The sequence below is a fragment of the Rhinoraja longicauda genome, chromosome 3, assembly GCF_053455715.1.
Source record: "Rhinoraja longicauda isolate Sanriku21f chromosome 3, sRhiLon1.1, whole genome shotgun sequence".
Lineage (NCBI taxonomy): Eukaryota > Metazoa > Chordata > Chondrichthyes > Rajiformes > Arhynchobatidae > Rhinoraja > Rhinoraja longicauda.
The window spans coordinates 12,238,719-12,252,728 of NC_135955.1; the positions used below are offsets into that span (position 1 = coordinate 12,238,719).

Here is a 14,010-nt window from a genome sequence, read left to right on the forward strand (position 1 = left end):
CACCTATCAATTTCCAATTTTTCTACATCACCAAATATATTCCAGCTTTGAAATTGAGAATGCACAGCACAGAATGGGCCATTCGGCCCAGATTGTCTCTCCTTTGCCCAACCTCACTCCCCTTTAGATCACGACTGATCACTATTTTCATCCTCTCCCTCCAGCATTTTACCGTCCAAACCCCAACACAAACATCCATCACAGTGACTCCAAACACCCCCTCACTGTGATGGAGGCCAAAAACTTCCCCTCTCTCTTCCCCCATGCCCCTCCCACGTACAGACAACTCGACCCCTACCGAGGCGACCGACCTGCACAGCCTCCGCAAGGAGATGGAAAGTCCACGCGGCCGAGCCGCACCGGGCGCTGTTCAGTCCAGCGGCCGCGCCGCACCAGGCGATGGAAGGCCCCGCGGCCGAGCCGCACCGGGCGATAGAAGGCCCCGCGGCTGCACCGGGCGCTGTTCAGTCCCGCGGCCGTGCCGCAACGGGCGATGGAAGGCCCCGCGGCCGCACCGCACTGGGCGATAGAAGGCCCCGCGGCCGTGCCGCACCGGGCGATAGAAGGCCCTGCGGCCGAGCCGCACCAGGCGATGGAAGGCCCCGCGGCCGAGCCGCACCGGACGCTGTTCAGTCTCGCGTTGAACACATCTTGAACACCTTGAACACATCTCTGCTGTTCCCCTCAGTTTTTCCCTTTAGGAACCAGTTCCACATCCCGGCCACTCTCTGGGGAAAACATTTTCTTCTAAATTCCCTCTTTGATTGAGGGCAGCACAATGATGGAGTCGAGCTGCTGCCAGCGTTTGACTCTAACCTCCAGTCCTAGCAATGTGACGTTTGCATGTTTTCCATATGATCATATTGGTTTCCTCTTGGTGCTCCAATTTCTTCCCACGTCCCACTGATGTGTGGGTTGGTGGGTGTATTGGCTGCTGTAAATTATCCCTGGTGTGTAGGTGAGGGATAGAATTGCAGGGCAGGGAGATAGAGGTCAATGGAAAGATGGGAAGAATCACATAGGATTGGTCTAAATTCATGTTTGATAATTGACACAGCTCAATGGGCCTAAGAGCCTGTTTCAGTGCTGTTTGATATATAGTACATACCGCAGTACAGCACAGAAAAGGCTGTGCTAAACATGATGTCAAGCTAAACTAATCTCAGCTTGTGTAGGAAGGAACTGTAGATGCTGGTCGAAATCGAAGATAGACACAAAATGCTGGAGTAACTCAGCGGGACAGACAGCATCTCTGGAGAGAAGGAATGGATGACCATCTTGGAGCTGTCTGTTGGGAGTGATAATGTATCTGGAGATACCTGTGTGTGCGGAGGGAATGGACAGGTTGATCATTGGAGCTGCCATTTTTCTGGTCTACTTTCTTGTGATTGGCTTCACTTTCTAGTGGTTGGACATAGGTGAACATCATGTCTAATCTCCATTGCTGGTGTTCATGGAAGAATCATGGGACCACCAGTGACATTATTGTCAGCCTCTGGTTCTGGTAATGGGGAGGGGGTGAGAGAGAGTAACTCGGGTGTGAGTGATCCTTGATTATGTTGGCTGCTTCCCCAAGGAGTAAATGCAGTTGATGAAGAAGTCTGAAGAAGGGTCTCGACCCGAAACGTCACCCATTCCTTCTCTCCTGAGATGCTGCCTGACCTGCTGAGTTACTCCAGCATTTTGTGAATAAATCGATTTGTACCAGCATCCGCAGTTATTTTCTTATACTAAATGCAGTTGATGGGTGGGGGAACGAGGGAAAATCTTTTATTCAATCTGCATGGTTAATCCTGAGCTTTCTGTTGCTTGTAATTTTAATCCTCATTGCAATTCCCCCTCTGACTATTTTTTGTGACTTCCTTATAACCAGTCTAATGCAATTTGAAGAACAGGGCTCACAGCTTCATTCCAGACTCCATTGAATTCAAGAATTCTGGATGATACTTTTTCTCTCTTTTATCAGAACTAACCAGTTCTACTGAAGATAAGCAAAAATTGAATATTGATCAGTTATTCTCTCAACGATTATTGCAATTTCAATAAGTTAGCTGAAGTTTCAGAGGTTGTATCGGAAATAGGAGGGTGGACAGACGGTGGATCGGAAATAGGAAATATCTCTGAAAGAGTGAGTCTAGGTTTGCTGTTGATGAAATTATCTAGTTGATAAATTAAGGAAGGAAATTGGTGACAGAGAACACAAACAAAGATATAAATTAGAACTGCAAAATGCACGTCAGAGATGCAAGAAACACCCAGCAGATGAGGCAGTGTCAGTGGAGAGAGGAGAAAGGAGTCAGTATCGCAGATGAATAACCTGCTGCAGAACTTCTGATACAAACAGCGAGAAATTTACCAGAAATTGTTGTATTCAAAGTTGACTCAATGGTTCATTGGGTCAACTTGAATAGAACAATTTTGGGTGACTTGCTCGCTGTTTGTATCAGAACTGGCGAGTTCTACAACATCTGCGATACTGTCTCAGTTCTTCTGAAGAAGGGTCTCAACCCGAAACATCACCCATTCATTCTATCCAGAGATGCTGCCTGCCCGCTGAACTACTCCAGCATTTTGTGTCTATTTTCGGTTCAATGGTTTCTTTATTATCACATGTACCAAGTACAGTGAAATACATTTTTGCATACATATCAGCAAGAATATCAGTTTTCATAAATAAGCACAATCCCCCCTAGTACATAATTCCTGATTAGTACAGTTGTCAGAGGTTTTGAGAAGACAGGAGAATGGGATTAGGAAAGATAGATCAGCCATGATTGAATGGCGGAGTAGACTTGATGGGCCGAATGGTCTAATTCTACACCTATCACATATGATCCTATGAACCGTGCCTCCCACAGATGAGCTTAGGGTGCAGACCATAAGACTCCAGCCCCCAGCCCTCTTGATTCAGTTAACCGTGCCTTTATTCTCCCTCCTTTACTCTCTCTACACCAACGACTGCACTTCCATAGACTCCTCTGTCAAGCTCCTCAGGTTTGCGGACGACACAACCCTGATTGGACTGATCCAGGATGGGGAGGAATCTGCCTACATACGGGAAGTGACACAGCTGGCGTCCTGGTGCCATCGTAACAACCTGGAGCTCAATGCTCTTAAGACAGAGGAACTAATTGTAGACTTTCGAAGAGCTCCCTCTCCCCTCCCCCCACACACCATCAACAACACCACAGTCACATCTGTGGAGTCATTTAAGTTCCTTGGAACCATCATCTCCAGGAACCTTAAATGGGGGGCCACCATCGACTCCACAGTCAAAAAGGCCCAACAGAGGATGTACTTCCTGCGGCAACTAAGGAAACACAATCTGCCACAGGCAATGATGGTCCAATTCTATACTGCTATCATTGAGTCCGTCCTCACCTTCTCCATCATGGTCTGGTTGGCTCAGCCACCAAGCACGACATCCGGAGGCTCCAACGGATTGTTCGCACAGCTGAGAAGGTTGTTGGCTGCAACCTTCCCCCCATTGATGAACTATACACTGCAAGGACCAGGAAGCGAGCGGGCAAGATCATCTCTGACCCCTTTCACCCTGGCCACAAAATCTTTGAAGCACTTCCTTCTGTAAGGCAACTCCGGACTGTCCAAGCAGCCACAGCCAGACATAAAAACAGCTTTTTTCCACAAGTAGTTCTACTCAATAACCAAAGTATGTAGCCTCTTTTTTGCTCTGGTTTATTTTTACCCACATGTTTAGACCGTAATGTTGTATCCTTATTGTTTTGATGGGTTTATGCTTTCTTCTTAATTGTTAACTGTATGTTTGTGTTGTCATTTGTGAGCAGAGCACCATGGCACATTGCTTGTATATGCACATACTTGGCCAATAAACCTATTCATTCATTCATTCATACATTCGTTCATTCATTCCATCCTCCTCTCCGGTTCCTGGTCTTCAAGGTCAAGGCTCACTGGGAGCCTTGAAGGCTCCATCGTGTCCAGACTGAAGCTGAGGTGTCTTTACTTGAGATTGGTCCTTATTAGAATAGTGCATGAGGTCAGGAACAGCTAGATCAGAGTGGGAATGGTTTGGAGAATCCAAGTCACAAGTATGGATGAACTATTGATAAAGACTGTGTAGTTATTGTATTCAATTTCTAAATCATATTCACACTTTAAAACTCTTCTCTATGCAAGGTGATAATGTCAGAGCATCCATGGTGATTGGGAGGAAGAATGGCACTGCCACACTGCCCTGCTCCTTCAGTCCCTCGATCAGGAATCCCAGCCCCATCACGATCCGCTGGATGAAGGGGAGTTCACGGGAAGAGTCCACAGTCTTTAATCACTCTGTGAACCCTCCCTACCATGTCCCTATAAAGGGAGGAGGTCGATATGAACTGGTGGGAAAACTAGACCAGGGAGAAGCCTCTATCAGAGTGAAGGAGCTCAGACTGAACGACAGCAGTGACTATTTCTGTCACGTTTGGGTCAGGAATTCCACACAGGAGACGGTGACTCAGGATGAGACGAAACTGGAGGTTGTGGGTAAGGAAAGATCTGTCTGTATTGTGCTGTGAACGATAAAATCACATGATCAACTGTAAGAGGACATGAGATCAGTGACAGGTGGAGCCGAGATCGGCCCAATCCATTCCTTGCGATGGGCTGCCCTCGCTCAGCACCGCCCCTAGTGGTTGGAAGACAGTACTGATTCCGGCCAGGATGCACAGAGCTCCCTGCAGCAGGGTCAGAGATTCAGAACCACATTCACCTGCTGAACCTCCAGACCCTGTATCTGTGACAGGGTCTGTGTTGCAAAGATCCACAGACCGTCCTGGGGTATTTGCATCAGTCTCTTTCATTCACATCCACTCCAGGATCCTGTATGTTCTCTCACTGAATATTAGAGCATAGAACAGTGCAGCACAGAAACAGCCCCTTTGGCCCACAGTGTCTGTGCAGAACATAATGGTAAGTTAAACTAATATCATCTGCCCACACATGATCCATATCCCTCCATTTCCCGTAGATTCATGTGCTTCTCAAAGACACTATCATATCTGCAAATATTTCACTGCAGACTCCTAGGTGTCTTCTTCCAATCCTCATTCAGATGGACTCTATCCTCACACAGCATCAATAATGATTAATTCAATGAGTTTTAATTGAATTTCTTCCTTCTCCAAGTCCCAGCCACCATCCTGGAGCTGTTTGTTGAGAGTGGCAATGTAACTGGAGTAAAGACCCTTGTGTGCAGGGCTGAAGGGAAGCCCCCAGCAAACATCACATGGATCGGCCCAGGGAACAGCACTCTGCCCGTGAACAGTGGTGAGATGAGAGTCACACATGATCCAGAGAAACTATTGACTGTGGGAGAGCTGCTTCACCCCAAGATGCCAGGGAATTACACGTGTGTGGCTGTGAATGAACACCAGAGAGACACGCGTGACATCCACCTATTGGAGCATGGACTAAGAGCGTTGGCCATTCGGCCTGCCATTTATGCGGTCTATTTTCTTATGATTGGCTTCACTTTCTGCTGGTTGAAGAGAGGTGAACGTCACCATCTGAGCTCCAATGCCGGTGTCAACAGGAGCGATGCTGCGCCCCCCAGTGGCAGTGTCAGGTTCAGGTGATGTGAATCAGGCAATGTAACTTTGGGGCGAGGCGATGCTATATCCCACAGCTATGACCGTGCGTCTGTGGGTTACGTGGAGCTGTCCTCGGGTCAGTCCGACTCAGCAGTGCGTCCGATACATTTGCAACTGCATTGCTGCTGATTCCTGCATCCACATAGAACTCAAATTTCACATGCCTCCTAGCTGTCTTCCTTCTTCCTAAACCATGGCTTATTCTCAAACTTAGCTGACAGAGGCCTTGGCAGCTTTGAATCTATTTCATGAACATCTTTGCTAATTCCTTCCCCTGGGCTGAGCAAGAATAGATTTCCCCTGATCCTCATTTCCCACCCCCTGGTCTCTGCATTCAGTGGATCAACCTTTGTTTCTTCTGTTACCATCGGTGCGGGTACACCAACAGACACATCTTCCACCTGCCTACACTTTCAGCATCCTGAGGGGACCATTCCCTTTGCGACTCCATGATCTGCTCTTCCGTGCCATTCCGCCATTTACTCGGAACTGTGCATGGGTGTAGCTTTCCAGGCTAGACTCTGCAATCAACAATATCAGTTTACTCACTTTCTCTGTTTGTGTCAAAGCTGGTCAGCTCTGCTGTAGATAATCCATCTGCATTATGAACTCGTTTTCTTCTCTCTGCGGGCACGGCCTGGTCTGTGGCCATTTCCTGTATCTCTGGCTTGCATTTGCAGCTTCTACGTGTTCCTTTGTGTTCTCTTTCTAAATGCCCAGATAGCTTTGTCAATCGCTTATTACAATGGAAACCCGGCCTCGCCCCATAAGACATTCTTTTATCGCTGTCCCTCTCTCTCTATCTCACTCTTAATGATTTGGATGAGGGAATTGAATGCAACATCTCTAAGTTTGCGGATGACACGAAGCTGGGTGGCAGTGTTAGCTGCGAAGAGGATGCTAGGAGGCTGCAGAGTGACTTGGATAGATTAGGCGAGTGGGCAAATGCATGGCAGATGCAATATAATGTGGATAAATGTGAGGTTATCTACTTTGGCGGCAAGAACAGGAAAGCAGGGTATTACCTGAATGGTGACCGATTGGGAGAAGGGGAGATTCAACGTGACCTGGGTGTCATGGAGCACCAGTCGTTGAAAGCAAGCATGCAGGTGCAGCAGGCAGTGAAGAAAGCGAATGGTATGTTGGCATTCATAGCAAGAGGATTTGAGTTTAGGAGCAGGGAGGTTCTGCTGCAGTTGTACAGGTCCTTGGTGAGACCGCACCTGGAGTATTGTGTGCAGTTTTGGTCTCCTAACCTGAGGAAAGACGTTCTAGCCTTAGAGGGAGTACAGAGAAGGTTCACCAGATTGATCCCTGGGATGGCGGGACTTTCATATGAGGAAAGACTGGATAGACTGGGCTTGTACTCGCTGGAATTTAGAAGACTGAGGGGGGATCTTATAGAAACATATAAAATTCTTAAGGGGTTGGAGAGGCTAGATGCGGGAAGATTGTTCCCGATGTTGGGGGAGTCCAGAACCAGGGGTCACAGCTTAAGGATAAGGGGGAAGTCTTTTAGGACCGAGATGAGAAAACATTTCTTCACACAGAGAGTGGTGAGTCTGTGGAATTCTCTGCCACAGAAGGTAGTTGAGGCCAGTTCATTGGCTATATTTAAGAGGGAGTTAGATGTGGCCCTTTTTGCTAAAGGGATCAGGGGGTATGGAGAGAAGGCAGGTACAGGCTACTGAGCTGTATGATCAGCCATGATCATATTGAATGGCGGTGCAGGCTCGAAGGGCCGAATGGCCTACTCCTGCACCTATTTTCTATGTTTCTATGTTTCTTTCTGCACCAACAATCTTTATTTATTGTCACAGCTATTCAATCAGAAGCATGAACTCTTTCTCTCTGCACAGATGCCGCCTGACCCATTGAGTATCCTCTGCACTCTGGAGAGACATTCCCTTTTCCTTCACAGATCACAGGTGTCCCCTGCATTATGGAGCGTTGCGTGTATGCTGAAACCATATAATATTTTTTTCACACTAATTCCAAAAGTGCATATTTTATTCTTCATCTCAATTTTTTCACTGGTGATTTGTGAATTCTGCAAGGGAGAATTTCCAATAACGGAACAGCCGGAATATGGGCTTTACCCAAATTGGACTGGTGGTTGGGTTCAAGGATTGGGCACGTCTTGTGACACGAGATGACATCTCCTGGTAAAGAGTGATGATTACATTGAAGAATCTGGTACCCAGTTCACTTGTGTCTGAAGCCAGTGTGCTAAACTTTAATAATGACATATACAATAGTGAGATGGCAGTTGGCTAAAGTAGTTTCAAAATGAAAGTAAATGTCTACAGTAATGTTGTGAAGATTATTTATAAGAGGATTGGGAAATTGTAAGACAGAAGTAAACATCTTAAAAAATTATAAGAACAGGATTAATGGAGAAAATTGGTAAATATAAAACAGATACAAGGAGCTTCTGCAAGTATATAAAAGGAACAGTGTGTCCAAAGCAAACAATGGATGAAAGCACCAAAGGTCCTGCAGAGACGCTATCTGATGATGCAAAGATAGGTGGGTTAGGAAGTGATGAGGCACAGTGGGCCGGCACAGACATATAGATGGTTTAAGTGAGAGGGGAAAACATTAGCTGAATTAGTATGATGGGGGGAAATGTACTCTGTAATGTTGCATTAAAACATCCTTACTTTTATACACTCATCTTGTGCAATAACAAACAGCATTCCATTTGTCTTTACAACTGCTTACAACACCTGCACGCAAGTCTCTTGTGTTTCATGTACACGTACCCAATTTTAGGGGGAAATGAAACGGCAAGTTTGATTGGTATGTGACTGCAAGCCTTTTCCTAACTGTCTTCCACACATCTTAACACCATTACCGTCATTCTACGGCCCACTGGTTCCAATTAGATTTCATTCCCCCAATATCAGTGCTTGATTTTTGCATACCTACATGAATGTGGTATTTGATTAAAGATCTTCTGAACATCCAAATACACTGCACCCGCTCATATTTTCCTACCAATTACATGCTTAGAAAAAAACTCCCAGCAGGGTTGTCAAACCTTGAATAAATAAAAATGTGTGCAATTCTGATAGCCCCAGTACAGGAAGCATGTGGAAGCTCTTTGGAGAGGGTGCAGAGAAGATTTACCTGGATTAGAAAGTATGAGCTATGAGGTGAGGTTGGACATACTTGGATTGTTTTCTTTGGAGACTCGGAGATTGAGGGAAAATCTGATAGAATAGCTATGAGAGGCAGAGATCAGGTGGACAGTCAAAACTTTTCCCCAGGTACAAATGGCTAAGACTAGAGGGTATAGTTTTAATACGAGGGGCAGGTTTTTTTCTACATAGAATGATGGGGCCTGGAATGCCCTGCCAGGTTTTGTGGAATCAGATACAACAGGGCATCTAAGGGGCAATTAGATAGGCACGTGGATATGCAGGGAAGGGGGGAATGTGGATCACATGCAGGCAGATTAGTTTACCTTGCCATCAATTTTGGTAGGGACATGATGGGCCGAAGGGCCTGCTCCTGGGCTGTACTGTTCTATGTTCAGTATAATATGAATTGATTTTATCTAATCCCTTGAAACTTTCAAAGTGTGCTGTTATCACATGTACAGATTCCAGCAAAATAAATGCTAATTGTGTGAGGCTAACTGGTGTGTAGTTTGTTTATTTCTCTCAAACACCATTTGTTGCATTTGACACATGCCAACCTTCAGGAAACGTTGCAGAAGATGAGACATTTGGGGCAATTGCGTCCAGTGCATTTTACGGTTACAGGGGAAAGTGGCAGTGGAAAGGGAGACGTGAGTGTGGAGGGATGAGCGCACCTGGGTGCAGGGGCCAAATGGTCTCTTGTCAATTCAGAAATGGGAGGCGAGATGAAGATAAGACCTGGGGTGGGCATTGTGTTGAAGTTGGTGGAAATGTCGCAGAATGTTATCGTGGATGTGGAGGCTGGTGGGGTAAAAGATAAGGGCCAGGGGAACTCTAAATGTGTTCCGCCTGGGGAAGGGGAGGAGCTGTACGAATGAAGGAGACACAGGTTTATCATCCACAACTGTACGGTGTTGTGGAGTGTGGGGGGCAACCACGTTTCCTCTAAAAGGAGGACATCCCAGATCTCCTAGAGTGGATATCACCCATCTTGAAATCCAGTCTGAACAAGTGTCTCGACCTGAAACGTCACCCATTCCTTCTCTCCAGAGATGCTGCCTGACCTGCTGAGTTACTCCAGCATTTTTTGATACCTTCATCTTGAAATCATCTCAAGAAGAGGCTTTCCACTCCAGGAGATCTGAGATAGAAACAAGCAGCATGAGTTTGAGGAATTGTCAGGTTGGTGGTTTTTGTGGAAAGTGATGAGATGTGTTATGGGATGGGAGACCTCTGTCTGCTGGCTGTTCATGGGTCACTATACGAAGAGGCGTTCAAAGAGCTGTCCCGTGGACAAATCAAGGGTGAATGGAATAGATCTATCAGATGGTATGTCAAGAACAAGGGTGGATCTGATCTATGGGAGAAATGTGTGAACAAGCGCTGATGGAACTGTGAACATTTCACAATTACCCCCATGCTGCTCAATAAAACTTTGTATCTCTACCTTTTCCCTATTCACACCCCAACTTTTGCAGACTTTTACAGGACGATTTTATGGAATACGATTCACCAAAAGAATCAGACGAAAAGGCAGCCCTTTTGTACCAGGACAGAAAAATAACATGACTCCTTGACAAATAACGACAAAGAGCAACACAGAAGACTGTAAATCAAATGGGAGTAAAGTTGAGGAAGGGCAGAAGACCAGGGTGTGGATATTAAAAAAGGGAGCGCTGTGAGCAGAGGTGCAAGGTTCAGCCACTGATTCCTGATATTTCTCTCTGTTGGGGAAACATTCAGGAAAGGGCTTAGACTGGAGTGGAGAAGATTGTACAAATATCAAACTGCCAACAGAAATTGTTGAATAATTCATAGACATGGAATACACAGAGCACAGGAACTGGCACTAGGCCCATTACGTCCATTCTGACCATCTAATGCCCTCCAGTACAGATCCTACTTACATGCAGTTTGCCCACGAAGGGGAAGGGGATGCGGTGGGTGGATTCACTCGCATTCTAGAAACTTCCACGGACACTCAGCTTCCATCACACCACACGGTCAGACCAGCAGGGTATGTTTTCTCCGGATCACTCCCTATCCCTCTGGATCTCTCCTTATCCCTTTGGATCTCTTCCTCTCCCTCAGGATCTCTCCTCCTCTCACTCCTTGCAGTAGGTGGCGCTGCACAGGACAAAGGGATGGTTATCTCTGTCTGTACACAGAGTGTGACCATGTGACCATGCATTCACCAGGTTGACGGAGATGCTCGCCCAGAAGATGCGTTTGGTCCACTATGACCCATTTTTAGCCGATCTCGCTGGCCGCCGATGCATCGCCGTATGGTCATGGGCTGCAGGCACTCATTCATCCAGCAGGCGGTTCTCAAGGAATCGGGCGCCTCATTGAAGAATGTGCTGCAGTGTGCGAAGATGGCCGAGCTGCTAAGTAAAGAACTGCACAAAATGGCCGGCGATACAACGTCGAAGCTCCCTCAAGATGTTCATACAGTTTGTCAGACTCGTCCGCAACGCCAGGAACCATTTGATTGACCCAGAGCTGCGGGTCTGGAACGTCGATCTACAGTTCCAGGTGGGTCAGGAGTGGGAGACTTCGGATTGTATCCAAAGATCCAGGCAGCATCTCTGGAGAACAGGGATATGCGTCCTTTTTGGATTGAGACAACTCAGAAGAAGAAACTGCAGTTTTCAGAAGAAGGGTTTTGACCCAAACCAACAGCTATCCATGTTGCCCAGAGATGTTGCCTGACCCGTTGAGTTCCTCCAGCACTCTGTGAGCCATGTTGACTGATCCTGTTCCTTGTGCATTCCCATTGAATTTCCCCCAGATTCATCGCCTTATGGACAATTCAAGAGGATTAAGAATGTTTTATTGTCATATGTACCGAAAAAGAACAATTAAATTCTTACTTGTAGCATAACAGGTTTGCAAACACTGCACTCAACAGATAATATAACAAACAAAAAAGATTCAATTAAAAATTTGACAAAATAGAATAGCAAAAGCAGCCAGAAGCAACGAGAATGAGATTTAAAAAGAGTGCCAAAAGCCCGGTTTAAGTGTTTTCTGTGAAGGTTGGAGAGAAGCAGCAGCCAGAAGCAGTGAGAGCGAGTATTGGCTGGAAGTAGGTGAGTCGGAGGGAAAGAAGATTTAAAAAGAGCCCCATGAATTAAATGCCATTCAGAACATCAAAACCAACGAAAGGAAATCTGGAAATATTCCACAAAAATGTGACTGGGAGAAAGGTTGAGAGGAGAAGTGGAGCTCATTGGAGACCAAGTAGCAGTGGAAGCAGAAAGCGTGGCTGTGGTATCAAATAAGAATCTTCTCAAATTGTCTTTACCATGGAAGCATCTTTGAAAAGGAAAATGCATTTGAAATTCTTAATATATAATAATAACATACAGAAGAACTAAACTTGAAGTTGCAGGGAAGAACGAGCACGTGGTGGGGGATAATTTCCCGAGGTGCTGCATGGCGGTGGGAGTACCCCAGGGAGCCGCGGCCCGTAGACTGAGGACTCCCCTGCCCGGTGGGCCTGACTCACCCGCTGAAGGACCACGCCGGGGGTGGAAACCGCTCAGTAGGCCCAATTTGCCTGCCAAAGTCCGGGGACTTGCCCTTCGCGGATGGTGGAACTGCAACACTTGGCGTAGACTGGAACCCGCCCGGAAGGCCTGGCTCAATTGCCTCAGATCGAGGACCCACTGGAACCCTCCTGGAGGACCAGTAAGCAGACCGGCTGCGGGAGGCAGAGCACGGACTGGAGGGAGTGTGGGCCTTTGGATGCCCTGCATCTACCTGGGTCCAAGCACCGCTCCAAGAGACCGAGCACATGGACCAGACATGGCGTACGTATCTAAGTGATTATGTATAGTGATACTTGTACTGAACTGTGTACATAAATGAATTTCACTGTACTTGGGTGCATGTGACAAAAAAAAATTTTTTAGATTTAGATTTAGAGATACAGCGCAGAAACAGGCCCTTCGACCCACCGGGTCCGCGCCGCCCAGCAATTCCCGCACACTAACACAATCCTACACCCACTAGGGGCAATTTTTACATTTGCCCAGCCAATTAACCTACATACCTGCACGTCTTTGGAGTGTGGGAGGAAACGGAAGGTCTCGGAGAAAACCCACGCAGGTCACGGGGAGAACGTACAAACTCCGTACAGACGGCGCCCGTAGTCAGGATCGAACCTGAGTCTCCGGCGCTGCATTCGCTGTAAGGCAGCAACTCTACCGCAACTCTACTAAAGTACCGCAAAGAGTGAGGATAATAATAATTGTATCCAAACTGATAAATGCAGGGTTAGAAAGGATGAGCAGGCACCAAGTGGAATTTAATATTGAACAATTATACATTTGAAGGCTGAAATTTGAACAAGTGGACACCATTGTCTAGTAGTACAAAGGAAATTACGTTTGGTAGTCTTGTACATGGTTCCTTGAAAGTGGCCGCTCAGTCTGAGCAAGAGTTTTTTTTAAACATATGTGCTTCTGGGCTACATATGCATCTGCAAAGGGGCAAGAATAAGGGAGATAGATACAAAAAGCTGGAGTAACAGCGGGACAGGCAACATCTCTGGAGAGAAGGAATGGGTGACGTTTCGGGTCGAGACCCTTCTTCAGACTTATTTTTCAGAATAAGGGAATCTTGATGAACCTTCCATAAATGTCTGCCGGCCAATATTTTATGACAGATCGGATGTATAGCAAAGCAATATATCTAAAATGCCTCTCGAGATGAGAAAGTTCAGTTATGTGGATTGACTGGAGAAACTGAGGCTGTTCAATCTGGACTGTGATTCTCTGATACACCAGCTAAATGGGTCCATGGTGCAATGAGGGAAAGTCATTAATTATAGGTGTGAGAGGAAGGGACAGAGGTGTGTCTGTGTGTGCCTGGAGTTCATGGAATGTGGGAATGTCGGATTAATCGTCATGTTGTGTGGCATTTTAATGGCGTGGAAATACCATACAAAGGATTGCACATTGCGGAGGACTCTCCTTTGCATTCCAACCAGGTTGTGGTAATTTTTGAGGTATTGCCATACCTTAGGCTCAATCACTTTAAGTTGCTTTATCAATAACCCTCATTCCATCATCAGGTCACGCATGGAAATGATCATGATTTTACAATGTGTAATTCCTCGCCAAATAAATCAGCCCATGCCTGCACAGAGCAAAATGTGGATAACATTCAGGCAAGGGCGGCATGGTCGCGCAGTGGTAGAGTTGCTGCCTTAGGTGATTTTAAGGCGACTGCCAGTGACTAGG

General features: G+C 46.5%; 1 protein-coding gene across 1 annotated transcript; it reads left to right on the forward strand.

Annotated features, from left to right (window-relative positions):
- Positions 1–4,151: 4,151 nt before the first annotated feature.
- Positions 4,152–11,113, forward strand: LOC144611594 (sialic acid-binding Ig-like lectin 15). The gene is made up of 5 exons (XM_078430793.1): positions 4,152–4,509; positions 5,152–5,517; positions 9,325–9,411; positions 10,658–10,778; positions 10,960–11,113. The coding sequence occupies exons 1-5, from the start codon at positions 4,152–4,154 to the stop codon at positions 11,111–11,113; spliced, it is 1,086 nt and encodes a 361-aa protein (XP_078286919.1).
- Positions 11,114–14,010: the final 2,897 nt, after the last annotated feature.